General features: G+C 44.1%; 1 protein-coding gene across 7 annotated transcripts in view; it reads left to right on the top strand.

Annotated features, from left to right (window-relative positions):
* PHKB (phosphorylase kinase regulatory subunit beta) overlaps positions 1 to 24,167 on the top strand; it is a 209,935-nt gene that overhangs the window by 19,735 nt on the left and 166,033 nt on the right. For 4 of the 7 annotated variants that reach the window (XM_006034336.3, XM_006034337.3, XM_025216318.1 and 1 more), the window contains 3 exons: positions 11,536 to 11,625; positions 14,285 to 14,423; positions 18,347 to 18,446. The exons of the other annotated variants lie outside the window; for them this stretch is intronic. In XM_006034336.3, the coding sequence (XP_006034398.1) occupies positions 11,536 to 11,625; positions 14,285 to 14,423; positions 18,347 to 18,446 (329 nt within the window). The remainder of the gene's footprint in view (positions 1 to 11,535; positions 11,626 to 14,284; positions 14,424 to 18,346; positions 18,447 to 24,167) is intronic. 7 annotated transcript variants of the gene reach the window in all.

The following is a 24,167-nucleotide window of genomic DNA, read 5'->3' as shown; positions in this document are numbered from 1 at the left end:
TTCAGTGAATTAGCAATTTTTAATTTTTTTTTTTAATCGGAGAATTTGCAATTTTTTTATTAGAGAAGACCAGGATCCCTGGTGATCAGAAACCAGTGCAAATCTGTAACACGATAGCAGTTCAGTGCACATAAACTACTTTCCAAATGGACAAAACTGGTTTAAGATAAACCTGCATGGATATAGTACCAGACTTAACTGATATAGGTTAAATCGGTTTATTGAACATCTGTTGCAGGATGGGTGGGCTAGCCTTGGCCCAAGCTTGGCTCCAGCCAAGCAGGGAGGCGTGGTCCAGTGCTCCCTGGCTTCTGGCTTGGGCAACTGCGGGCATGTGGCTGCATTACCAGAATCAAAAGTGAACCTCTGTTCACTTGCTTATCGGTTCAGTAGCTTAGGCTAACCTGCAAAGACTGAATTGATTCTGCCTCAGGCTTTTTGACTATCTGTACTTAACTACATAAAACAATCATAAAAAAAACGGAAATTTTTGGTGGAATGGTACTCAAGATATTTCAGTTTTGGATTACTGTTGAATAAAGTTAAGATATTGATGATAAGGGGCAATATTGTCATGAACAATAATGCTGAAATGTGGTTTAAACAGTGTTCAGATACGTTGCTGACGTGTATCTGGCAATAATTTACTCAGTGTCATCCCTACTATTGTAATGTATGCCATAAGGGACAGAGACTCTGTTGAGTCCCTTTACCTTTTCTGTCCCAGTGCTGGAATTGTTTCTGGGAACCAGTCATTCCATTTTGAAGGATTGAAAGGGTTTTTTCCTTGCTTTATCAGATATTAGGAGTCTCCAACCATTTCTCACTTGTTTTAGATGATTCCTTTTCATAATCTGCTTTAAATTCCAGTTTGCAAACACCGACCCTATTGAACAGTTAAGTGAACTGATTACTTGCCATGTTGCGACAACTTCTTCACAGTCAGAGTGTCCAGACTGTGGAATAAGCTCCCTCCAGAGGTGGTGCAATCACCTACCCTGGAGATCTTCAAGAGAAGACTGGATGGTCATCCTGCTGGGGTCACATGACCCCAGTGGTCTTTCCTGCCTCGTGCAGGGGAGCTGGACTCGAGGTTGCGAGGTCCCTTCCATCCCTTACAATGTATGAATCTATGAAATGTGAGTTTTACAAGATTGTGAATGCCTGGTCTGCTGAGAAGAAGATAGAAAATCCATACAACCTAAACCAGTTTGGCAGTGAAGAAAAAATTAATTACCAGCTCATAATGAAGCTATCATGATGTTCTCAGCAAGGATTCAGAATTCGGTATACTCTAAATTCTAAGGCAAGGAAAAAGAGGGAGCTTTTGCTCAAGATGCAGTATGATATCCTAGGTGAAGTGGAGGAGCTTATTAGCCTTTTTGGGTATACAGGTGCCAATTAGCCAAGGAGACTTCCTTCCTGAGCATACAAGTGCCTGTGAGCCAAGGAAGGAGAGCAGCAGTGCAGTGCAATCTATAGGTCTGACAGTTTACTTTTCCCACGCTCGTTCAAATAGTCTTCTCTGTTTCCAGGTGTAAATGAGGTGGAGACATTGTGTAAAAACCTACACATTACCTACAGAGGTTGCTGGCCTGGGAATTGGGGTAGTAGCTGATATTTAACTGGGATTTGGGCTAGAGGTGCATTGATATATTGGTTGTGTACCGGATCAGCACCAATAAAAGGAAAATTAACGTTATCGGCTATCGGCTGATAATGTTCTCTGAGAATTTAATTATGCTGGGGCCCCTGGTTGCCTGGGCAAGCCAGGGTGAACTCAGATCCACCCCCATCTCTTCACTGGTGGACCAGGCTGGTGTGGAACAGTGCAGCTGCTGCAGTGTCCCGGGTGCTGGTGTGGTACAGACTGCAGGCTGGGTCCAGGGTGGATGCTGTAAAAGGTGCTGGATGCCAGATTCGTGATTGGGGTGGGGAGGGGCAGCCAGAGCTGAGCTGCCCAGTCTGGCCTGGACCAGCATGACTCAGCTTGCTGTGCCTGGAGGTCTGTGTCCCAGGGGTCCGGGGGGCGGGGGGGGGCAGAACCCAGCAGGGGCAGGTGCAGCAGAGTCTTTCCCTTGGAGGGAAGGAAGCCTCTGGGAGTTGGGGGGTAGCACTTAGAGTAGTCCACTCTGATTAAAGAGTTGTTGTCTCTCTTGTATCAGCGTCCTCATGCTTAGAAATGGTGATGGGGTGCTTGAACTAAAGCTCACTCAATGAGCTTTATTACTAAATATCCATCATCAGTATCAGCTGATGTGGCTGGTTAATAATTGGCTATTGATAGTGGCCAAGAAAATCTTTATCGGTGCACCCCTAGTTTGGTCAGACTGAGAAAGGAACTGAATTTTGGTATCACTGTTACTTCAGTATAACATGTACTCGTCCTCCTCTCCCCTCATTATTGATCTTAATAGTAACCATCATTTGATAAAGGGGGAAATTAAAAAATAGTGGGCAAGCAACTTATATCCTCCAGTTCACTGCTATGCCAAAAAGAGTCTGGTGTGATCCTTTGATGTAGAAAGAGATTGCGAAGGAGCAGGGAGGTTATTTTTGCCTCTCCATGCAGTGTTGGAGGAACAGAAGCTGTGGAATAATAAATGATAAGTACCAAGTGCCAGTGTCTGGATATTAAGCATAGCCAAAGAATACAAATGGAAAACAACAGCATACCATCTTATTGTTGAAGGTAGTAAAATACGGGGTCTTAGATATGTAAGAACATAAACCTAGAAGTGATCACCTTGTTCATGGTGTCTTATCCCCTGCTATCACAGGTACTTTATTGAGTGAGCTCCATAATGAACTGTCATAATATCTTCTGTAAAGTTACTGAGCTCCAACTTAAAACTAGCAAGAGAAGTGTTATATTCTCCTTCTCAGTGTCTTAGAGCTAGACTGGATTCTTGTATGGAAGGTATGCTTAAATCTAACACAATTTACTGGGCTTAATACAAAACTGGCAGAATTATATTTAATGGCCTGTAATAAAGAGCAGGTCAGATTTTAAAAGTCCCTTCCCGCCTTAATTTTCTAAATCTGTAGAAATGAGGATGAGTGGAACTGGATGATTATTATGAATTATGGAGTTAGCCTTTGCCCTCTCTGTTTTCCTTTCTTGCTTTATCCACCTTATGGTTACTTCTTGCCTTGACTTCAGTGTTGCACAATGTCTGACACAGTGTGGTCATGACTTGGGCTCATGGACACTATGGCAATAGAAAATAATAATACAGAAAGCACTTTTAGAAAATAGTCTTAGGGAAAGCAATGATCTGTACAAAGCAAAAACCGTATTGGAAACCTTCCTTGGAACTTTTTGGCTGAATGACTTAAGTGGGTATTGGCATGCTTCAGAACGATGGTTCTCAACCCCATTAGACTCAAGGCACCCCTCTTAGCTTTCACTCTTTTTGAACTACAAAATAATTTCTCTATTACTTTTTCATTGCCTGAAAATCAGAAAGAACACAAGAGGTGGTTGACACTATAGATTTCTGTGTGAAATCTCTGGTTTTATCTTGTGAATCATGTGTAGGTGTTTCCACAGGTAACAACAGGTAATATCGTGCAGCACCCCACACCACCCTTATTGAAAGTCACTGATTTTTCTAACCTATCCAGTTATGCTAAAGGCAGTGGAAACATTGTTATTAACTTTCATGTGTATTGAATCTGACCCTTTATTTTGTGGATGGAGAGAGCTGTAATGGCAAAGTAGGTTGTTCTTTCATCTCCAAATTTTAATGCATAGGTTCAGTATGCCTATGTATTAAATCATTCACCTTTGTTTCTGAAAAGCTAAAAGGAACAAATATTTGTGGCTATCACCCCACTATGACTGTGATAGATCTCCAATACATTTACATAGGGTAATGAACAGCAGACAGATGTTAATGACTTTTTGTTGCTAGGTGCTTGGGCTAGGTTAAAATGGAGAACTGCTTTATATTCCTCAGCTTCAGTACCATCAAATACCTGAAATATATGAGAGAGAGATTGCATACAACAGCAAGTTTTAAAATGTTATTTATATTGGAGAAAGAATAAACATTATAAAGAGAGATTAAAAGCCTTCATGTAAATATTTTTAAATATACGTTTTGCCTGGCACAGCGATTTGAAAATTCATTTGTTGGGTTTTTCACTATATGTAGATACTCAATTGTATTTGAAGTTGTTTTTTTCTAATATTAAAATGTTATTTCTTAGTTTTGTGCAAGTAGCAGCGACCTTGCTGAAAAGCTATATAATTCATGATACCCGAGATAAAGGCACCCAATGCGAGATTTTGATAATAAAAGGAATACATTTCTTTTTTTTTTTTTTTTTTTTTTTTTTACTGGTAAGCCAGTTTGAATGATCTCTGACTTGAAGTGATAGAAAACGTGATTGAACTATTGCTGATATTTCAGTTTTCTAATTGCAATGTTACTGTGATTTTTTTTTAAGTGTTACAGTATTGTTTTAGTTATATTCTAGCAGCAGGGGATTTTGTCCCATGTAGAAATCTAGCTTGCCAGTCTTTAGTGCTCTTCTTTCTCTATTAACATTGCAGGCTGTACCACATGTGTGTTCACTGTGCAAACTATTAGACTTATTTTTAATCAGAAATAATTAATGTTGTATTAGTATTAAATGTGCTTGAACATTTGCCTGTCTGTAAAATACTGAGCAGTTTTCATTAATATGTAAATGATAGCAGAAGCATTTTTAATGGATTTTTTTTCCTCACCTCAATCAAAATGTTCAGTAAAGGGGACAGTGTATGGTATTAACTTTCTTGAACTCATGGCCTGGAATGAAGAAAAGGAATCTACAGGAAGAAAGGGGGAAAAGGGGGGAAGATTTTTAATTGACTACATGGTATTTCTTTGTTAGAGAGTGTTCCTCTAACTGTATATCAAAAAATTTGTGGCCTGAACACCACCTGTATTTGTTAGGATATCAAAAGAAAGGAAATGGTAATATTAATTGTACATATATTGAAGACTTATAACGTTAATCAAAATGAAGCAGCTAATACTAAGTCTGTATTTTAAGTAGAAGCTTAGATTTCAATTTCCTTATAATATTCTTAAATTTGTGTAGACTGCTTTTTCATAGTATAGGTCATTAACAGAAAAAGCATGCCTTTATTTTTTTTTTAGTTTCTGAAGAAATAATTTAACTTTGTAGTCTGTTCAAATCTTATTTACTGCAGTGTACTATGTAGGTAGTCTCTGAGTGAAATATTTAAAACTTGGGATTTTATATTTGGTAATTTGTAAAACACTGGGAAAATTGAAATTATTTTAAATTTTCTGTGCTTAGGATCAGGCAAACTGTCTTGACTAATTTAGAGCTCTATTTTCTAATTCATTGGTCAGCAACCTTTTAAGGCTGCAGGCTGATTGACTCAGCTTGGGTCAGAGGCAGGGGTGCTAGGACCCAGCCTCTGCCACCACTTTTCCCTGGCTGAATGCTGCCGAAGCCCCATGTCTGTGGGTCAGATGTTGCAGACCCCTTCTTTAATTGAATCCTGATTGTATTTTTATTCTTTTCACTTCTCCGTGTCATGTAATTTATGTTTTATGCTTCTCGGCCTTTTGGCTAAGATCAAGTGAAGATCTCACAAGTAAATATGGGAACCTTTATAACGCTTAACTTTTACTGTAGTGTCAATGTAAAACTGTCTAGCTTATTAGCCAGAGAAGAACTCTTTGGTTTCGCAATACAAAAATATCTGAGGTTAGATATAGACATTCAAAAAGCCTGAGGCAGAATCAGTCAAACCTATGTGGGTTTCTGTAAGTGGTAGGCATAGATTAGATTGGGAGTGAACAGAACACACATTTGCCTGCTGGTGGGGGAGGGGTGGGCATGCAGGATGCCTGCACTGGCTGATGCCAGCAGTTTGGGGTCATTCCTGCAGGCCTCTTGCGGTTGGGCGCCATCCCTGCAGGCCTCTTGGGCTGCCAAAGACTGCCAAGCAGTCGAGCTGAGCACCAGGGTTGTCTGCCAGCCATGGGTGAGCACATCTGCAACCTCCTATCATTACTGTGAGCCTTCCTCTGCACCCAGCCCTAGGCTTCCAGGAAAGCCCCAGAGTGGGTCACAATGGCAGGCTCCCTCTTCCTTCCCCCCCACCGAGCTGCCAGGTGTGCCATGGTGACCTACTCAGGGGCTTTCCTGGAAACCTAGGACTTGGTATGGGGGAGGGTTGGCCGTGCCAGCAGGGGTTGGGGGCATGCTCGCCATGCCTGGCAGCCAATTGGTTGTGGCCTGGGCACTATGTAGAAGGAAGGATTGGGCTCCTCAGGACTCCAGCACCAGCAGCAGCTGGCGGCAGGGCGGCTCTGCCGAGGGAAGGATTGGGACCCTTGGAACTCTGGCACCAACAGCACATGACAGCAGGAGTCCAGGGACCCTCCCTCCCCACCCCCCTCCCTTTCTCCGCTGCCTGGTACAAGTCTCCCGGGCTGCCAGGCCATCCTGTTGCTAGAATCAAGTGCTGAGGGGCCTGAACCTTCCCTTGGCGGAGACCTCTTGTCCCTGCTGTCCAGCACAAGCCTGCCAGGTGCATCCCGCTGTCGGTTCAGCTCTGTGCTGTCTTGGCTCTGTGACAGCCTGGGGATTGATCCGGCTGGGTGCTTGGCTGGAGCAGCTGACTACAGGGCAAGTGTAGGCATGTCTTCCTGTTGGGGGGTGGCGGGGGTGGCTAGTGGGGAGCTGCAAAGGCAACTGGGATGCCAGCAGATAGTGATCTAATATGAATCAATAGAGGTTCTAGTACAGAAGTTCAGTGCACTGGTCTGACCTCAATCGATTTAAGTTTGAGTGCACATGGATTCAGGTCTATCTTAGACTGGGTTTAATCATTTTTAAACCAGTCTGTGTGCTGAACTTTTGTTCTGTTATGAGTATAGTCTGGTTTTCAGTCACTTATACTGGTTTATGTGTAATGTCTGTACCTGTCTTGAAGTGGCTCTGTTCTGACAGTACCAGTTATATTGTTGGGAAGAAAATCTACCAGTTTAACATCTTCATTTTACACTGCTCTGTCTCATAATGCTCCAGTACACTATTTTAGTAAGAAGTTGTAGGGAGGAGTGTCACCTGCTGAATCATTAATATTGCTTCCTGCAGCATCCTGCGGCTTCTTCGTGGCAAAGGTACTCTCATCGAAGTACTAATCAGCTCACCCTTTTCTTACTGTATGAATAGGAACTTACTAAATTGCAGTGGAAGGCCACAGCACAGTGGTGTCTTTAGTCTTGTTCTTTTTGCTGCTTACTCCCCTGCTGCTGAGTGTCTGAGAGGCAAAAACTGCAGCATTAATTGCGTTTTGGCCACTTGGCAGCAGGGGCAGTGCATGGCGAAAAGAGCAAGATTAATGGCATCTCTGCACTCTGAACTTCTGCCGTGATTTTGGTAGGTCCCTACTTATGGGAGATGAGTAGTCGCATCTTGGGAAGCATGCCTACAAGCCTCTTGTTAGTCTCTAAAATTCTCCCTTTTAAGCCATTATTTTAAATATAAAACATTAATATTGTAAGATCCCTCTAAAAATGTTACCTTTCAGGGGAATGGTGTCAGATCATTGTATTTGCATGTCATTTTGGATGTCACTTCCTACGATACAGATGAGAAGCACTTCTGTTACTGAAAGTGTCATATTAATTGCCTTGGTCAAAATGGGTACAATTTTATTTAAAGTCTCTCTTACCAACAGACACTGCTCACTTTGGCAACCAAACTGTCATGAAGTACTCTTTGAGAGGTCCTTGATGGGAACCATTGTGGCCTTGTCTGGTCCCTGAGAATACTCCTCAAAGCCATTCTGAATTTGGCTTCTAGGGCAAGAGGGGAGCCCAAGCTCTTTCCTGATCTTCAGTCCCTTACCCTCCCTAGTTCTTGATGGCTATGACTCTTCTCAGAGAAGGACTTCACCTCCTTTTGGAGCAACCCACAGTTCCTTGTAGCAAAACAGACAGCCTCTTCAGTCTGGGGACATTTATTGGGGCAAAGGCTTACTGTCTCCTCCAAAGGGGTTAAACAGTAGGCCTGTGTAAAGCAGCAAGTATTCGCTTTGGATTCAGATTCGGCCGATTTGAAGGGACAGTGATTTGATTTGGTGATTTGAATCACTGTCCCAATTTGATTTGGCTGAATTGGATCCAAAGATTCAGTGTTGATTCAGAGATTTGGCCATAGACTAAACAGGCAGTAGTCTTCACCACGCTGGGCATAGCTGCCTCCAGCTGGTAAGTCTGTTGTGGTGGGCAGAGGGGGAGGGAAGGGGCGTGGGGGGCTAGATCAATGCCCCCACAGCGAGGGAGGGATTGGAGCTTCGTCTGGAACAAGCTGCCCAGCTGGGGCGAGGGGCCACAGGACTTGGGGAGAGTCGCTCCTGCCACTGCATGTTGCTGTGCTCCGCCGGTCCAGGAGGGCATGGGAGTGGGCGTGTGCCCCTGGAACTGCATGGGGTGGGCTGGGCCGGGCTGCGCTCCGGACAGGTGGCGGAAAGTGCTGGGAGTGGGGGCTATGCCCTCCTGTCACTTGCCCAGCCTCCCCGCACCTCCTGGACAAGCTGCAGCTTTGCCCTGGCTGGTTGAGCAGCAGCAGGGCATGGTGGCGGGGGCATGTACCGCGATCGGGGAGGGGCCAGCGGCAGGGGCTATGGGGAATTTTAGGGTTACTGCAGCCCCCCTATAGTCCCTGGTCCACTGTGCTCTGTGGGGCGGGTGGAGACGGGCCTGTGCTGCGGCTGGGGCTAGCTGCCTGGAGCTCAGCCCTGGCTCCGCCCACCCCAGGGAGCACAGCCTGGTGGCAGGGGGCTGGGCTAGCCTCCTGGAGCGCAGCCCGGCCCAGCCTGCCCCATTGAGTCCCAGGAGCACACATCTGCTCCCATCCTCTCCCGGACTGGCAGTGCACAGTGGTGGGAGCCTCCCGCCCTGGCTGGGCAGCTTGTTCCAGCCCCAATTCCTCTGTCACTGTGGAGGTGTTGATGGGCCCCCCTCCCCCCACTACACCCCTTCCCTCTCCCCTTCACCCACCATAACAGACTTACCAGCTGGAGGCAGCTGTGTCCAGCGTTGTGAGGACTGCTGCCTGCTTAGTCTATGGCCAGATTTCCAAATTGGCGCCAAATCTTTTCCGAATTGATTCAGAGGCTTTTGATTCGATTCAGACCTTTTAATTGGTCTCCCGATTCAATTCGGATTTGGAGATTTGGCCGCCAAATCAGACCAAATCTCCTCTGAATTGAATTTCCTCTAAATCAGCTACTAAAGCTTCACGCAGCTCTATTAAACAGTACCTCCATCCCCAGCATGCCTAGACACTCAGCTTTTCCATTCCCAGTCTATCCAGCTCCCCAAAACTTCTTAACTTCCCTCCATCCTCAGATTGTTTTGCCCCTGGACCTGCCAGCCTCCTTTTTCCAGTCTACTTTCCCTCTTGTCCTGCTTATGGTCCCCATCACATCTCCTTGGTGTTGGCCAAATGGCCAACAAAGATAGATATGTCAGCAAGCCATATGTAGATATGTCAACAAAGCCATTCAGGACTGCTGATGCTGAAGGTGGTCCAGTACTACATGTAGCAGTCCCTGGCACTTAACCCCTCCTTCTCTGTGGTCAGGCCAAGGAGGTAAACTGAGTTGTACAATAATATAACAACATGAACACAGTTAACGCACATTTTTCACAATAACATTAGCTATAATTTATATGCACAGGGTATATGTATATTTCCTCACATATTTGTCTATAGTAAGAAAGAAACTCATGGTAGCAATGTATTCTCATTTGTGAAATGCTTTAGAGAAAAATGTTTCAAGGTTCTGGAGACAGGAAAATGGAGTAGCTCACAGGGGTTGTTCATGGAATGAAAACCCTAACATAAAATGGGGATTAGATAAGGAAAGGATTCATTTCAGTAACACTAGCTTTGTGAAAAGTCCTTTGAGATAATTAAGCATTGAATAATAAAAGTAGAAATTAAAAATAAAACTTTTCTGTAAGGATAAAGGAATTAAAGAAATGTTACTGGGGTTGTAAAGTTTTAAATCCATCCTATATCTGCTTGCTTCATAATAAGATCTAGATGCCCCAGGTGCATTTCTTTTGCCTCACAAATATTTGAAGATGGTGAATATCCCTGTGCTTTTTAAATATCTAAGCTGAAGACACTTCTCCTTTCCCAGAGTTCATCTTTCCTCTTACTGCCATAAATCTGAAGTGTTTCAGTCCATAAACTGACGTTTTAAAGGATGCAAAAATATTTAGTGGTTCTTTACTGGTTAACCTATTTGATTACAACTAAGTAAGGGACATAAAAGGTAACAAGAAGAGGCAAATGTATCGAGCTATGCTACAGAGCTCATACCCCTAAATTTATGCTAAAACGTAAAGAAATTCATTTTGACTGTTAGTATTTTCTGCTCACATTTCTGAACTGAGGCCCCACAGTACATTTCATCTTGCATATTCTCTTACATTTGTTTTATTGTCCGTTTTTTGTTTGGTTTTTCTTGTTTGTAATTTTTGAACATCTCTAATCTATGGCAGATGGTTCTGTTCTGGTATATGTTCTAAATAGAGCGCCAGTGCTATGGAAAGTGAAGAAATAATAAAACATATCTCCAGATGATAGCTTGGGGTCAGAAGTAGTGTGTAGGTTTGGACATGGGGCAGTTGTTTTACAGAACCAGGGCTAAAGTTGTTGTCTCTGAAGTAGGTAACTTTGTACAGGTATATAAATAGTTGTAATGGGGGGATGTGTAGTTAGGTTTGTTGTTTTTTCTGAATAGAGTTGGACAGTTCATGCCACATTGAGTTGACTTCCAGTAATTGAATAGTGTGTTTGTCCTGGAGATGTTTAGAAAAGATCTAATTGTCAAGATTGACTGTTGGGAGAGACCTAGAGACTTGGTATGAAGGTTTTGATAGTACGGTTACAGCCTTAGTTGGCTTTAAGGTAATAGGGAAGTAGGGCTGGAAGGGACCACATGAGGCCATTTAGTTCAGCCCTTTACTCAACGTGTAATTAACTCCTGACTAAACCATCTTAGTCAAGTGTCCATCTAACCTGCTGTTGAAGGGATGGAGATTCTACAACTTCTCCAGGTAGCCTGTACCAGTGCTTAACCACGCTCGTAGTCAGAGTTCTTCCTAGTCACCAATTTAAATTCATGTTCAGCAGTTTGAGGCCATTGCTCTCAATCTTGTCTCCTCACAGACCGTGAAAAGGCTATCTCCATCCTCTTTGCAATTGCCCTTCAGGAATTTGAAGACTTTTATCAAATCCCTCCTCAGGCATCTCTTCTTCAAACATTAATTTAGTATTGAACAGTTACAAAAAAAACAGCTGGATTACGCAAGAAATAAAATAACTTTTAAGGAAATTGATACTATATGAGAGAAGGTTGTATGTAAAATATATAAAGATTAAATGCATATTGAGAGCACTGTTAACAATATTTGACACATGATTACCCTATTTTGATCTCTTATTTAAATCTTATTAAGATTTTGACTTTTTCTTTAGGTTCAATTTATGAGCCAATTAAAAGCATTAACCTTCCAAGGCCAGATGGAGAAAGTCTGTGGGATAAACTGGATCATTATTATAGAATTGGTAAGTAAAGTTTGGGAAATCTTGCTTGTGATACAAGAATCTTAGCAACTTGCTAAATTAGTAAAGGTTTCCAAAAATGATAGGTAATCTCACTTCTTATCCCAGAATAATGCCTGAGATCTTATTTGTTTAGAGCAGGGGTGTCTAAACAAACATCCATGGAGCCATATCATCCAGGACCCAGTGCTGCCTATGGGTCTCAAATGGATCTACAGGCAGCATGGGAGGTACACTCAAGGCTCCCATATGCTACATATGGCGGCTACTCTGGGACCATGTTGCATGCAGCACCCATTACAGCATACGTCCACTACATACTAGATCAAGCATATGTCCCAGGGCAGCTAGAGCAGACTCTGCATGTAGCACGGCTCCAGCATGGTTAGAGTGCCCCAGCTGCTTTGGGACATGTAATGTGCACCACTCTGGGACATGCCCTATATGTGACACCCGCTCTAGGACACTTGCTGGGTTTCACAGAACAGATGCACGCTGGAGTGGCTGCCACGTGTGGCATAGTTTTGGAGTGACCAAAGAGGATGTCACACGTGGTGTGGTACGGTTTTGGAGCAGAAGGTCTGGGACCACACCGCATGTGTTTATATGTCATTGCAAATTCTTACAGTAAAAATGTTAGTTGAAAAACTTTTTATTGTGAATCAATATAGGTGTCAGTGCTTGTATGATTGTCCCTTTTTCTAAAATCAAATCGTTTGGTGTCAAAAATAAAGCCTGTGGAGTGGATCCAGCATTGCTGCCCATGCATCTTGGAGTGATCTGTGGGCAGTAGGGTTGTGCGAAGCTTTGGGTGCTGATTCGATTCAGAGGAGATTCAGCCTGATTTGGCAGCCAAATCTCCGAAGCTGAATCAAATTGGGAGACCAGTAAAATGGTCTGAATTGATTTGAAGCCTCCAAATTGATATGGAAAAAGATTCAGCAATTTGGGCAGTCCCAGCTTGCAGCTGCAGGGAGCGGGACCCAGGCTCTGTGCCGGTAAGTAGGGGGCAAGGGGAGAAGGCTGGAGAAAGGGGGAGGGGACCATGGGAGGACCCCTGCCAGACTCCATTCCCTGCCTGCTCCCCTCTAAGTGCCCCCTGACCCCTGCCCGCTCTCCCAGCCCCATCAATGGGTACCCCACCTGCTCTTAAAAAAAAAAAAAGCCCCGCACTCTGAAGTGAATACTAGCAACTTTGCAGAGGCCTAGCAGGCAGGATGCAGGGTGCTTCTCATGGCGCCATGTGCAATACCTACTCCAGCTCATGTCCTGGAGCAGTATAGTGGCTGTTGCATGCAGCACAACCTTGGAGTGTCTGCTACGCTGCTCTGTCTAGGGCTGTGCCATGTATGGTGGTCGCTCTAGGGTTCCCTCTATACCCAGAGTGCTGGTCTGGTCTGTAAGCCTGATCCGGCCTGGTGACAGTGGTTGTCTCATTAACTGCTGAAGTTTTAAGCTTTTGATGTTCAGTGGTACAGCATAGTAAACAAATGCTGCCCAAGTCAAAAAAGAAAGATGAAACACTTTTAAAACATGTGAAACACCTTCTTGAAACAGAAATTAAGGTTATGGCTTGATCTACCCATATTTTACATTAGTAAAGCTTGCTAAATTTTTGTTGCCTTTATCTATGCTGTGAAATAGGTTCAATATAATTTTAGTATTTGGGAGGGGAAAATTAGTGCTGTTTGCCATTCATCTACATTTCTACTGGGGTCAGTCTTCTATTTCAGTGTTAAGTAGGCTAGGTTCTTTGAGTAGATGTGATATCTTTATTAGACCAACTGAGTAGTTGGAAAAAAGTTCTTAGCAAGCTTTTGGGTGCATCCCAGTTTCATATTGGGGTGAATTAAGTAGCTTATGTATTTTTTGGTATATAGATATAAATTAAACATTTAGGTTTAGCTTTAAATATGAATAACTTATATTGGATTAATGCAAAATTATTCACATGAAATGTCCTTTTACTTCCTGAAATAAGTTGCTTAAGCTGATTTGTAGGCATCTTCCTGAAGGATGGTTATTTAGCAAAGTTATAGTGAAGTTATTTCATGATGTTTTGCTCAGTTTGAGGTACTTCATTAACCTGTAAGGAATACTCTAAACACCTAATGAACTAAAAAGTGTAAAATGAATAATATGCACATCATAAAGAGAAACTTTTTTGTCAAGAATGAAAAAAGTAAGATTTCAAAGTGGGAACAGCATGCCTGAAATCCTAAACCATTTCTTTGGGAATGATTTCTTGACCTTGACCTGCCTTTGAGATTTTTTTGAGGGTAATCCAAATATTGTATACTTTTTTTTAATTTGAATTTCTAAAAAATTATAATGCCTGTACACCAATAAGTAGATGCAAACTATTGCACTAGGGACATTCCATTCTGATTTGGCTGCAATAAAGCTATGAATGCAGAGAAACTGCTTTGAATGCTGATTTTGAAGAAGTATTGAAAAGTATTTCAGTTGCAAAGAAGCCTTGATGCATGGGGGGAAAAACCTTTGTTTAGAACTCTAATTTATTTACCCCTCTAGCTTTTATTCTTACTATTAAGTTTTGTTACAATTTTGTTGTATTTTACTCTTCTAAATTTTTTAAAAAGCTGCCTTCAGACTGGAAGAAGCTAGAATAGTAATTATAGTTTTTTTTTTTTCTTTACAGTTAAGTCAACTGTGTTGCTCTATCAGAGTCCAACCACAGGTCTCTTTCCCACAAAAACGTTTGGTGACAACCAAAAGGCAAAGGTTCATGACAGTCTTTACTGTGCTGCTTGTGCTTGGGCATTAGCACTTGCATACAGGTAACCTTTTTTTAAAGAATATTACATAAATGAAATACAGATTTAGATGGTGGTTCAATTCTCTGGTTGAATTAAAACAGTGAAACCTTAAATGTAGACACTCCCTTGGATTAAAGAGGAGGGTGAATAGTTGTATGTTTGGAGGTTTTATTTTAGTTAAAACCTTAAAGGAAACCCAGATATTTTCAAAGTGATATTGTGGAAGCAACAATTTTTTTTTGCTATACAAGCATTTCTCCTACTTACTTAAAAACTGAAATTAAAACCTAACTGTTCTGGAAAATGAATTTGTGAACTTCGGAAATGAGGACACCAACTATAGATCTCAATTGACTTCAGAATTTCTTGGTTTTAAATGTACTGTATTGTTTTCTTTAAACATCCGCCCTGTTGATGTCTGAGAAGCTCAGTTCTAACCTACTTCACTTTCAGCACAGAGTTGTATTCCTCCTGCTAAATCTTGTCTCTAGGTATAAGTTCAACTTTTGCTCTGTTCTTTGCTAGTTATGGAGGATCATAAGAAATTTTATATCCACTGATTTTCAACATTAAAATATGGTGGGGGGTGGGGCAGGGCACAGGACAGAGCCGCGAGCGGCTTGTCTGGGTGGCGTGGGGAGCGGGGAGCGGTTCCCACCACTACATGCACCCCGGGAGGGCATGGAGGGGCATGTGCCCCCTGGATCTGCACATGGGGTGAAGGCAGGCTGGTGCTGTGGGTTGGGGGCAGCATTGGGCTTTTCCTGGCAGAGGAGCCACACTCGGGGTGGGTGGTGGTGGTGCTTCTGGGAGGAGGACTACGATGAATTCTGGGGTGGCTGCAGCCCCCCCCCACCCCAGTACTGCTGCTGTCTTCCCTGAGTGCAGCCCCAGCCCACTCTCTCCACTGGGAAGAGCTTAGTGCAGCCCCTGGCCCAAGCCCACAGAGGCAGCCTGCCCATACCTCGCGCACAGCTCTGAGGACACATGCCCCCTATGCCCTCCCAGGATGTTTGTAGCAGTGGGTGCTGCCCCTCCCCCAGTGTCCCCAAACGAACCGCTCACAGCTCCATCCCATGCCTTGCTCTGCCCTGGCTGGACAGCGCCTACCCCCGCCCCACTTCCTCTCTCACTGTGGGAGCCTTGATCTGCCCCCCCACGCCCCTTCACCCCACAACAGACTTACAAGGTGGACATTGTTCTCTGTGCAGTGATAAATGCATGCACAGGGCATTTATTGGCGATGTTGGCTGGTGTGGCTGAAAAAAACTTATTGCCAATAATGTCAATTTTCCTTATATCGGTGCCAATACGATATGGGACCGACGTATCGGTGCACCTCTAGCAATAAAGGTATGTTGGTGGGGGGCGGGGTGTCTACATGGGTACGCCACTCCCACCCTTGTGGGCAGAAGGGTTGGGTGGGGTACAATTAGTTGGTGGGCACCATGGGCCGAACAAAAGTTCCTGGTAGGCCGGATCTGGCCCACGGGCCGTATTTTGCCTGCCTCTGTACTAAGGTAATGCTAGTTCAACTGTTGTGTATTTATAAGAAAGGAGAACGCCATGGTAGTGATGAATAATTTAATTCCTACCATCAGTCAGCATCATGCAGTGAGGAGATAATCATTTTCCCTAGCACAGTTCTCTTACATCCGCACTTGAAGAGCTAATTATAATTTGTTACAATTTTTTGTTTAAGTGCAGATGACCTACCCTATGGATGAAAAATGTTGAGCTACTTCTTATACTTTGATAATGTTTATGTGTTTTAAGTTCTTTCTTTCCCTCTTTCTCCCCCTGGCTTTATTTGATAATGTGTTTAAAATTTTGCCTGAAAACCCAAATCTAATGTTGTTAACTAATACTAATTAATTAGCATCCTGAAAAGGCTAATCTTCACAATTTTGTGTTATTTTCATTGTTAAGTTATAATAATTTTAAAAAGTTAAATAAAAGGAAGTTAGACTTTAAATTGTGATCGTTACTCCTATATTTCATGCATGTTGAAGGAATTCTTTAAATCCTTTTCTGTTTTTTATTTCCTCCACTCTGGAGTGAGATGCATGGAATCTGTTTTGTAGCTTAGGGGAAGGAGAGGTAGTGGAAAAAAATTATAGGTAAGCCTACATTCCCTCACACATTCGCACTTCCCATGTTTTTGAAAATAAAGTTCCAGCTCCTGGCTATGCAACTGGTTTAGCGTGATTAATAATCTCTGCTCTCAAAAAGGCCAGTAGTAGAAGGGTGCTGCAGGGGAACTCCTGCCTTGCTATAGCTGGGATGCATGTGTGTTGGGCTCAGCCTGAGACAGCAGCAGTGTTTCGCTCTCCTTGCCTGGTTCCCCCTAGATGTTTCCTGAACTCAGGAAAAGGAGCGGGGAGGAGGAACTTGCCCCACTCTGCTACTGTTGCTGTCCCAGACTAAGTCCAGCCCCCACACAGCCCAGCTAGAGTGAGACAGGAGCTTCCCTTGCTCCCAGCATAGCAGTGTCAGCAGCAGGCAGGGAGGGGGGAATGGAAGATGGGAAAGGTGGGGGAGGGTAGGTGCCTCTGAACATGGAGGGGAAAGAAGAAGGGGACAGAAATTCTTACCATCTTCAGGACTTAAAGAAGTCCTTGGCTGCTGCTCCTAGTGTGTGGTCAAAAATGTCCCAGGTGGCGGGGGTTGAGGCCAGGCCTCTGGATCTACTCCCGGCCAGTAGTAAAGTAAAATGGATATTACAGATCAGAAGCACTGTGAAGCTGTGTTGGATATTTTGTAGAATTCATCTTCCATATACAATTATGTCCCTGCCTCTGCCGTGTGCTGCTGAACTGTTCACTTTCAGAACACTCTAGGTACTGTTCCCCAAAACGTTCTAAAGAACACTGAGATTTGCCGTTAGGTGATAAAAAATATCTACGAAACTGATAAAACTTTAATAGAGCTCTTTACTTTCTCAAGGTTATACTTAGAGTTTAGACAAATGTTTCAGAACTGTAAGCCTTTTCAATACATATTTCGTTGTCTTTACTCTTTAGAGATTTACCTTTTCCTAGCTTGAATTTTTTTAACTGAAGCTATATATCTCATTTTGGTCTTGTTTTGTGTATCTAAATAGATGTAATGCCAGTTTTAAAAAAGCCTTCAAATGATACGTTGTCAAACTATGCTGTGATTCATAAAGCTATCACAACGTTGTTATTTGTATGACATGTGAAAGCCCAGCATACCCTAATGACTCCTTCCTCATTGCAGTACACTCCCACTTCGGCATCGTGCAATAGTGCTTAAATGAGCTGCAATAAAATTAGTGATGGTAATAACTAAGAATAGTAATGTGATAATTAAGTATGCGTACGCTTAAAGATTACTGTTGTGTGGGTGTTTATATGTGTATATATTTGCATTGCTTTAGTCCCTTTCAACAAAATAGGGAAATACTATAATATTTTTCCTGTCCAAAATATAACTCTTTGACTGTATGAATTATAGCCATTTTGTAAAAATAAAAAACCCAAAGAAAATTGTTCCTGAATATAAGGGTATCCTAAATAAATCAAAGTAGAACAAATTTTGCTCTTTTTAAATATCATCTTGATTTAATCCAGCTACCCTAGTCTGAAGCAACAGTCTGAAACAACAATACAATTTCTTTCTGTGTTTTCTTTTTTTCTTTTTCTTTTTTTTCCTAGTTGAGAAGGTAGAGGGCAAATTTCTAGCCTCAGTTTTTGTTGCTAAGTTACAGTGTAAACTAAAAAACTTGGATTTTTTTATCAAAGAAAAGCTGACAGGACGTTTCCTTTTGAGCTGCAGAATAATAAACAGCATTAGCATGGGCCCCTTTTTAATACTGTGCTAACTATGTAGTTAAATGCATAATTATCAAAAGCACTAATGCTACCTTTAACTTCTTCCTAATGCATTTCCAATTTGTTTCTTGGGTTATCTTTCTCACCCAGGCGTATTGATGATGACAAAGGAAGGACTCATGAGCTGGAGCATTCTGCTATAAAATGTATGAGAGGAATTCTCTACTGCTACATGCGTCAGGCTGATAAGGTAAACCACTGCAGTATGGACACAAGCTCTCACTTAATTCTAAAGGATTAATTTAACTATAAGCAGTGGCATCTTCTATATATAGATAAAATTAAAAGGGCAATGTAATACTCCAGTGCAGCCTAGCTAAGAAATGACTGCTTCCATTTTCTGGGCCCAGCAATATGAAAATTTGGCAGGTAAGAATCACTTCATCCAGAGAATAAATTGTCAAATATATTCAAAATTACTTTGTTTTTCTGGCCCTGATCCACAGTCCTACTGTACAACGGCTTCACTACACAATCCTTCTTTCTACTGCAGTTATCTGCAGGGGACTAGGAGAATAGAACTCCTTCCCAGTTGTACACCCCAGCATGGGGCCAAGGAGCACTGACAGCCTAAGTGTAAGCCAAAAGAATGGAAGGTTCTTCATATGTAGGTATTTATTTGCAAGTCCTGGGGAAGAATGAGAGAGACTTCAGTGCTGCTGCTGTTTTTCCTGAATCAGCAGCAATATCTAGGAGTATAAATAGAAGGGAGAAGGCTGGAGACTGAAAATCTTGAACATATTTTGGTGTGGATTTTATTGGACCTGTCCATTATGCCTTCTTTGGGAAACCTATAGCTAGGGGCTACTGGAATTCATGTTGGAAACGCAATGCACGGCAGCTCCTTTAATCATAGAATTTCCCTTGTGCGCCCCTCCTGCTGCTCATTGGAGAGGGGCCATGCTGCTTGCTGTTTATCCCTGACTGGTGGGGAGGCGAAAACTGTGGTTTTAAATATGCCACGGTTTTTGTCACCTGCTGCTGATTGGCATAAGGGTCCCAGTGGCCCCGCCACTTGCTGCTGACTTGACAGGAGGCAAAAACCACGGGATATTTTAAAATGTGGTTTTCACCTCCCAGCAGCCATCAGGAGCAAACAGCAGGGCTGAAGGGGCCCCTCTGCCAATTAGCGGTGGAGGATGTACAAGGAAAACTCTAAGATTAAAGGAGCCACTGCTCAGCATACTTGCGACAGAAATTCTAGTGTTCCCTCCCTCTAACAGACTTTTTTTTTAAATAGAGATTAAAGGAACAAGTTTAAGACTATTTGTGAGATTAGTTTAGCTCGGTGATTCTCAACTGGGATGCTGCAATCTTTTTAGAAGGATGACACAGGTGCTAGGAGGTCAGCACCATGAGAAATTAAATTAGTGCCACTTTAAATGGGGTGCCACTAAAATCAGAAACATTATAGAGGGATGCCTGGCATCTAAAAAGTTTGAGAACCAGTAGTCTAGCTGAAACTTTGGGGAGGGTGTTATGATTTGGGAGAGGGTTGTTCACTTTGTTTTTAATTAGTTAACATCAACGTTCTGTATTTAAATATACATCCTTTCTGAGTGGGTTATTTGGCAAGGTGATGTGACATTGTCCTAGAAAGCAGATAATTCAAGGAGGCTTACTTATAAGAAGATGTCCCCAAGAGGTTAAGATATTAAAATATGAATATAATTATTTTCCTTTTAGCAAAATGTGTAAATCTTTTATTTTACTTCACTTTCTGATGATTTCATAAGTGCTAGATGCATCCCTTTTCAAGAAAGAGAACAGGAATACATTACTTCTTTAACAGCTCTTAAAGTTTAAAATTTGCTGGTTATGTCATATATAAAACATAAACACGAAAGAAGGTGTTGTGGTTGCATCAACATGCTTTTTTTTAATTTTCACTTACGCATTAAAATGACTGAACTGTTTGGATTTCTTTTTTAATTAATAAGTATAGTATAGTCTGTCTGGAGAACACCATGATAGATGGGAGGAAAAGAAAGTTATATTTGGGGTTTTTATGTTGGAACTATATAACAAACCTATAATTTGTCTACCCATGCTTGATATTGCACATCATTATGAACAAAGATCTTTTAAAATATTGTTTTACTAATCATTTATAGATTCTTGAGTATTTTGCAGTAACAAAGCAAGCAACTTATACCATATTAGTATCACCTGAAATAAGACCTCAAGTTGCAATAATACATCTATCTCTAACAAGTAGGGGTGCACCAATAAAGATTTTCTTTGCCAACACCAATAGCAGATTATTAAACAGTTGTATCGGCTGATACTGATCTGATAGACGAATTACAGGAATGTAGCTGGGCAGCTTTGAGAGCAGTGCCCTGTAAATAAGTCTGTGGAGGGGAAGGGTTGTGGGAGGGCAGATCGAGGCCACCATGGTGAGGGAGGGAGTAGACAAGGGGCAGGTGCTGCCCAGTCAGGTACCCTAGGGCTGGGAGTGGGACAGAGTTGTAGGTGGCTTGTCCAAAGGGTGTGGGGGGTGGGCCCTTCCTGTTGCTGCACACCCACGGGGGAGGAATGGCGGGGATGTACTCCCCCCTGGAATTGTGCATGGGGTGGAGGCAAGCTGCCCACTGTGGGCTTGGGGCCAGGGGCTGCACCAGCCTCTTCCTGGTGGGGGAGCTGGGCCAGGGCTGGGCTCAGAGCAGGTGGGAGTGGGACAGGCTCAGTTTTGCAGGGTGGGTGGCAGTGGTACTGGGAGGGGTGGCTATGGGGGGCAAGGCAGATTTTTGGGGTGGCTGTAGCCCCCCCAAACCCCTTCTGACCCCTAACTACTATGAAACTATAGATCTAAGCAATGTGCATTTTATCATGTCTCAGCTAAATTCATGCTAAAATATAGTACTACTGTATTTAACTTTATGGTGTCATATAATCCACAGCACACAAATCTCAGAAGAATCAGGTTTATATATCTCATTTACTTATTAATGAGCCAGTATATGTGCCCTGCAGGTGATACTCATGTTAGTAAGTTTGTGTTTTTTCTAGTTTTTAGTATTGTTGCTTTGTAGGTTAATAGCTTTGACTAATCTTAGCCTAAATTGATTCTGTCAGAGGAGTTATTTCTCTCTTTGACATACAGTAGTTTGCTGTGGGGAAAGACCAGAGTTTGTCAGGGTCGGGCAATTATTTCGGGTGGAGGGCTGCTTTCCCAGTTTTGGTAGGCTGTTGAGGGCCACATGGGTTGCCCCGACCCCGGTCACCACCTTCGGACCAATGTTTCAATGTCTTGGGACCAGTGTTCCCGGGCCAGCACCGGTGGGGCCCAAAGCGGGGCACAGGCTGGCAGGGGTCTGTGGAGCTGGGCTGGGCTGCACCAGCAGGGAGACAGGGGAGCTGGCCCGGCTGCGTACAGCCCCTGCTGGCTAGGACCCCGCACTCCTGTGACCCTGCTCTGGGCCCTGCCAGCACTGGCCCCGAGACACTGGTGCGGGCCCTGTACTCCTGCTGGCTCCCCACCCACTCACTCCTTGCCCACTCACTGTCCCCCAGCCCCGTGGTACAGGTGGGGGCAGCACACAGCCCCAACCCCCTGCTTGCCGGCAGGGAAGAAGCTGGTGCTGAGCGCGGGGAGGAGCGGCCCCTCGCCTGCCCCATGGCTGGCTCTTCCTGCTGCAGGCCCTCGTACCCTATGCGGGGCTGTCTGGAGCAGGCACAGGGGTGGGGTGCTGGCCACAGGGTGAATGAGGGGCTGCTTTTCCCCGTGCTTAGCACCAGCTTGTAACCCAGCCATGCTGCCAGCCTGGGCCCTGTGCTGGCTCTGGGCTCGCCTGTTGGGGCTGCATGCGGTGGCAGCAGCTGTGGCCCCACCGCTTGCCGTGCTGGGCAATGTTAGCTGCTGCTGCCCACCCAGAGCTTGCGCACTGGGCATCCCAGAGGCAGTGGTGGCAAACACTGCGTGGCGCGGCAGAGGGGACTCCGGCTGCTGCTGCCACGCGCAGCCCCAATGGGTGAGCCCGGAGCCGGAGTCGGTGTGGGGCCCAGGCTGGCAGTGGGGCCGGGTTACAATGTGGTGTTGAGCACAGGGCGGGGAAAGTGTCCCCTTCCTGCCCTGTGCCCGGCGCCTCATGCTGCAAGCGGCTGAAGCAGGGAGCAGCGGCAATGGGGCAGGCGAGGGGCTGCTTTTCCCTGCGCCGGAAAGGAGCAGGGAAGGAGCCCGGGCAAAAGGTGAGCGTGGGAGGTGGGGGGGGGAAGTGGCCCTTCCCCTGCACTGTGGCTGGGGCTGCAGTGCGGGGCGCCAGCCACGGGGCAGGCAAGGGGCCGTTTTTCCCCCACCCCGTGCTCAGCTTTTCCCTGGGCCACTTCCCTGCCCTCCCGCCCCCCACCTGAGGTTCCAGCGTGGGGCAGCCACATGGTCCCAGGCCAGAAGCCCCTGCTGGGGCTTTTGGCAGCGTCAAGCGGGCCATGCTGTTGTGGGAGCCTGCCGGGCTTCCCCTGTGTCCCACTGCCCTTGGTTCCTGTAATTTTTTGACAGGAACCAAGGGCAGATGAATATTAATTTTCTAAATTTTTTAGGGGCCCTGCGGGTCGGATAGAATGGCCTCGCAGGCTGGATCCGGCCCACTGGCTGTATTTTGCCCACCCCTGGTTTATGTGAATAGTAAACAGTAAGGGAGCTGACAGACGTGGGAAAAAAAACAACCCCAAAATCGCCACTTTACTGGTAGAGGCACCACATTAGTTTGACCCAGCTCTGCAGCGTCTGTATAGATTGGGCACTTCAGCAGGGCTTTTTGGCGCTTTTAGCTAACGCTGATTTAATCAGCTATTAGTTGAAAGTTCCAGAAAGCCCCGCTGAAGCACCCGATCTATACAGACATAGGGTGAACTAGGTCCAGCCAACATGATGCCTCTTTTGGGCATGTGCTATGCTCAGTGTGGGGGTGCACCGAGCTTAAAGCAAAGTGCCATTCTTTTTTTCATGTCTGTAAGCAGCCTAAATGATCATAGATTGCATATTGTAAATATAGTGGCTGTTATTTGTCAGCTTCTTTGCTCAGGCATTAGAGAAACCAACAATTTGAGATGCGATTCAGATGCGAGTAGTCTAGATCACATACACCTGTACACTTACAGAAAAAAATTGTAGGATAGAAAAAACATGAGCTATGTTTGCCAAAAATGGACACACTTGAATTAAGAATATAATACTGCCTGCTACTACTGCTCACCAATTAGTTGATTGTCTTCCACTTAGGCTCCTGACAGATGTTCAGTTAAAGGCCCAAGTGGGATCAGATTTATGATCTCAACAGTTGTGTTTCCTGCTATGCTACATGTGCATGTTAGGTGGCATGATTATTGGATCAGGGTCAGATTCCAGTTGTGCCATATTACAAGTGCAGGGGGAGCACAGGACCATGATCTTGGGTTCCCCCTGCTCCAGCAAGTAGTACACCAGTCAGATAATTGGTGCTCCCAGTCTCAGGGTGCATTGGAACCCTTGACTCCAGTGGTCCTGCAAGCTGGGAGCAGCTGTCATCTGATCAGCACTGCTAGTTTTAGGAGTACACTGGATAAAAGGGCTCTGATGGGCTCCTGAAGCTGGGCCTGGCCATGTTTCAATTTGAAGCTACAAAGGTATCAAAGTTATTATGTGTTGTGTTGCGTACTAACTTTCTGGCTTCTTCCCTGTTTATCTTGCCATTAATTGCATGAACATGTGGCTGGGTTACTACTTAAGATGTGATTAAGTAATCAATCACTTCTTAACTCTAACATGGGCATTATTGACTAAATGCAATACTAGTAACTTCTAGTTTATTGTGCAGTTGTACAATGTGCATTTTCTCTTCCATTTATAGGATACCTTGCATCTGAGGTCCTTACTGTCGCGAATCAGAGCAGCCGCCAGCAGCCGCTTGACTCACACACCGGAGAGTTTTGA

The sequence above is a fragment of the Alligator sinensis genome, unplaced genomic scaffold (genome assembly GCF_000455745.1).
Source record: "Alligator sinensis unplaced genomic scaffold, ASM45574v1 scaffold827_1, whole genome shotgun sequence".
Classification (NCBI taxonomy): domain Eukaryota; kingdom Metazoa; phylum Chordata; order Crocodylia; family Alligatoridae; genus Alligator; species Alligator sinensis.
This window is presented reverse-complemented; position numbering and strand designations above follow the sequence as displayed.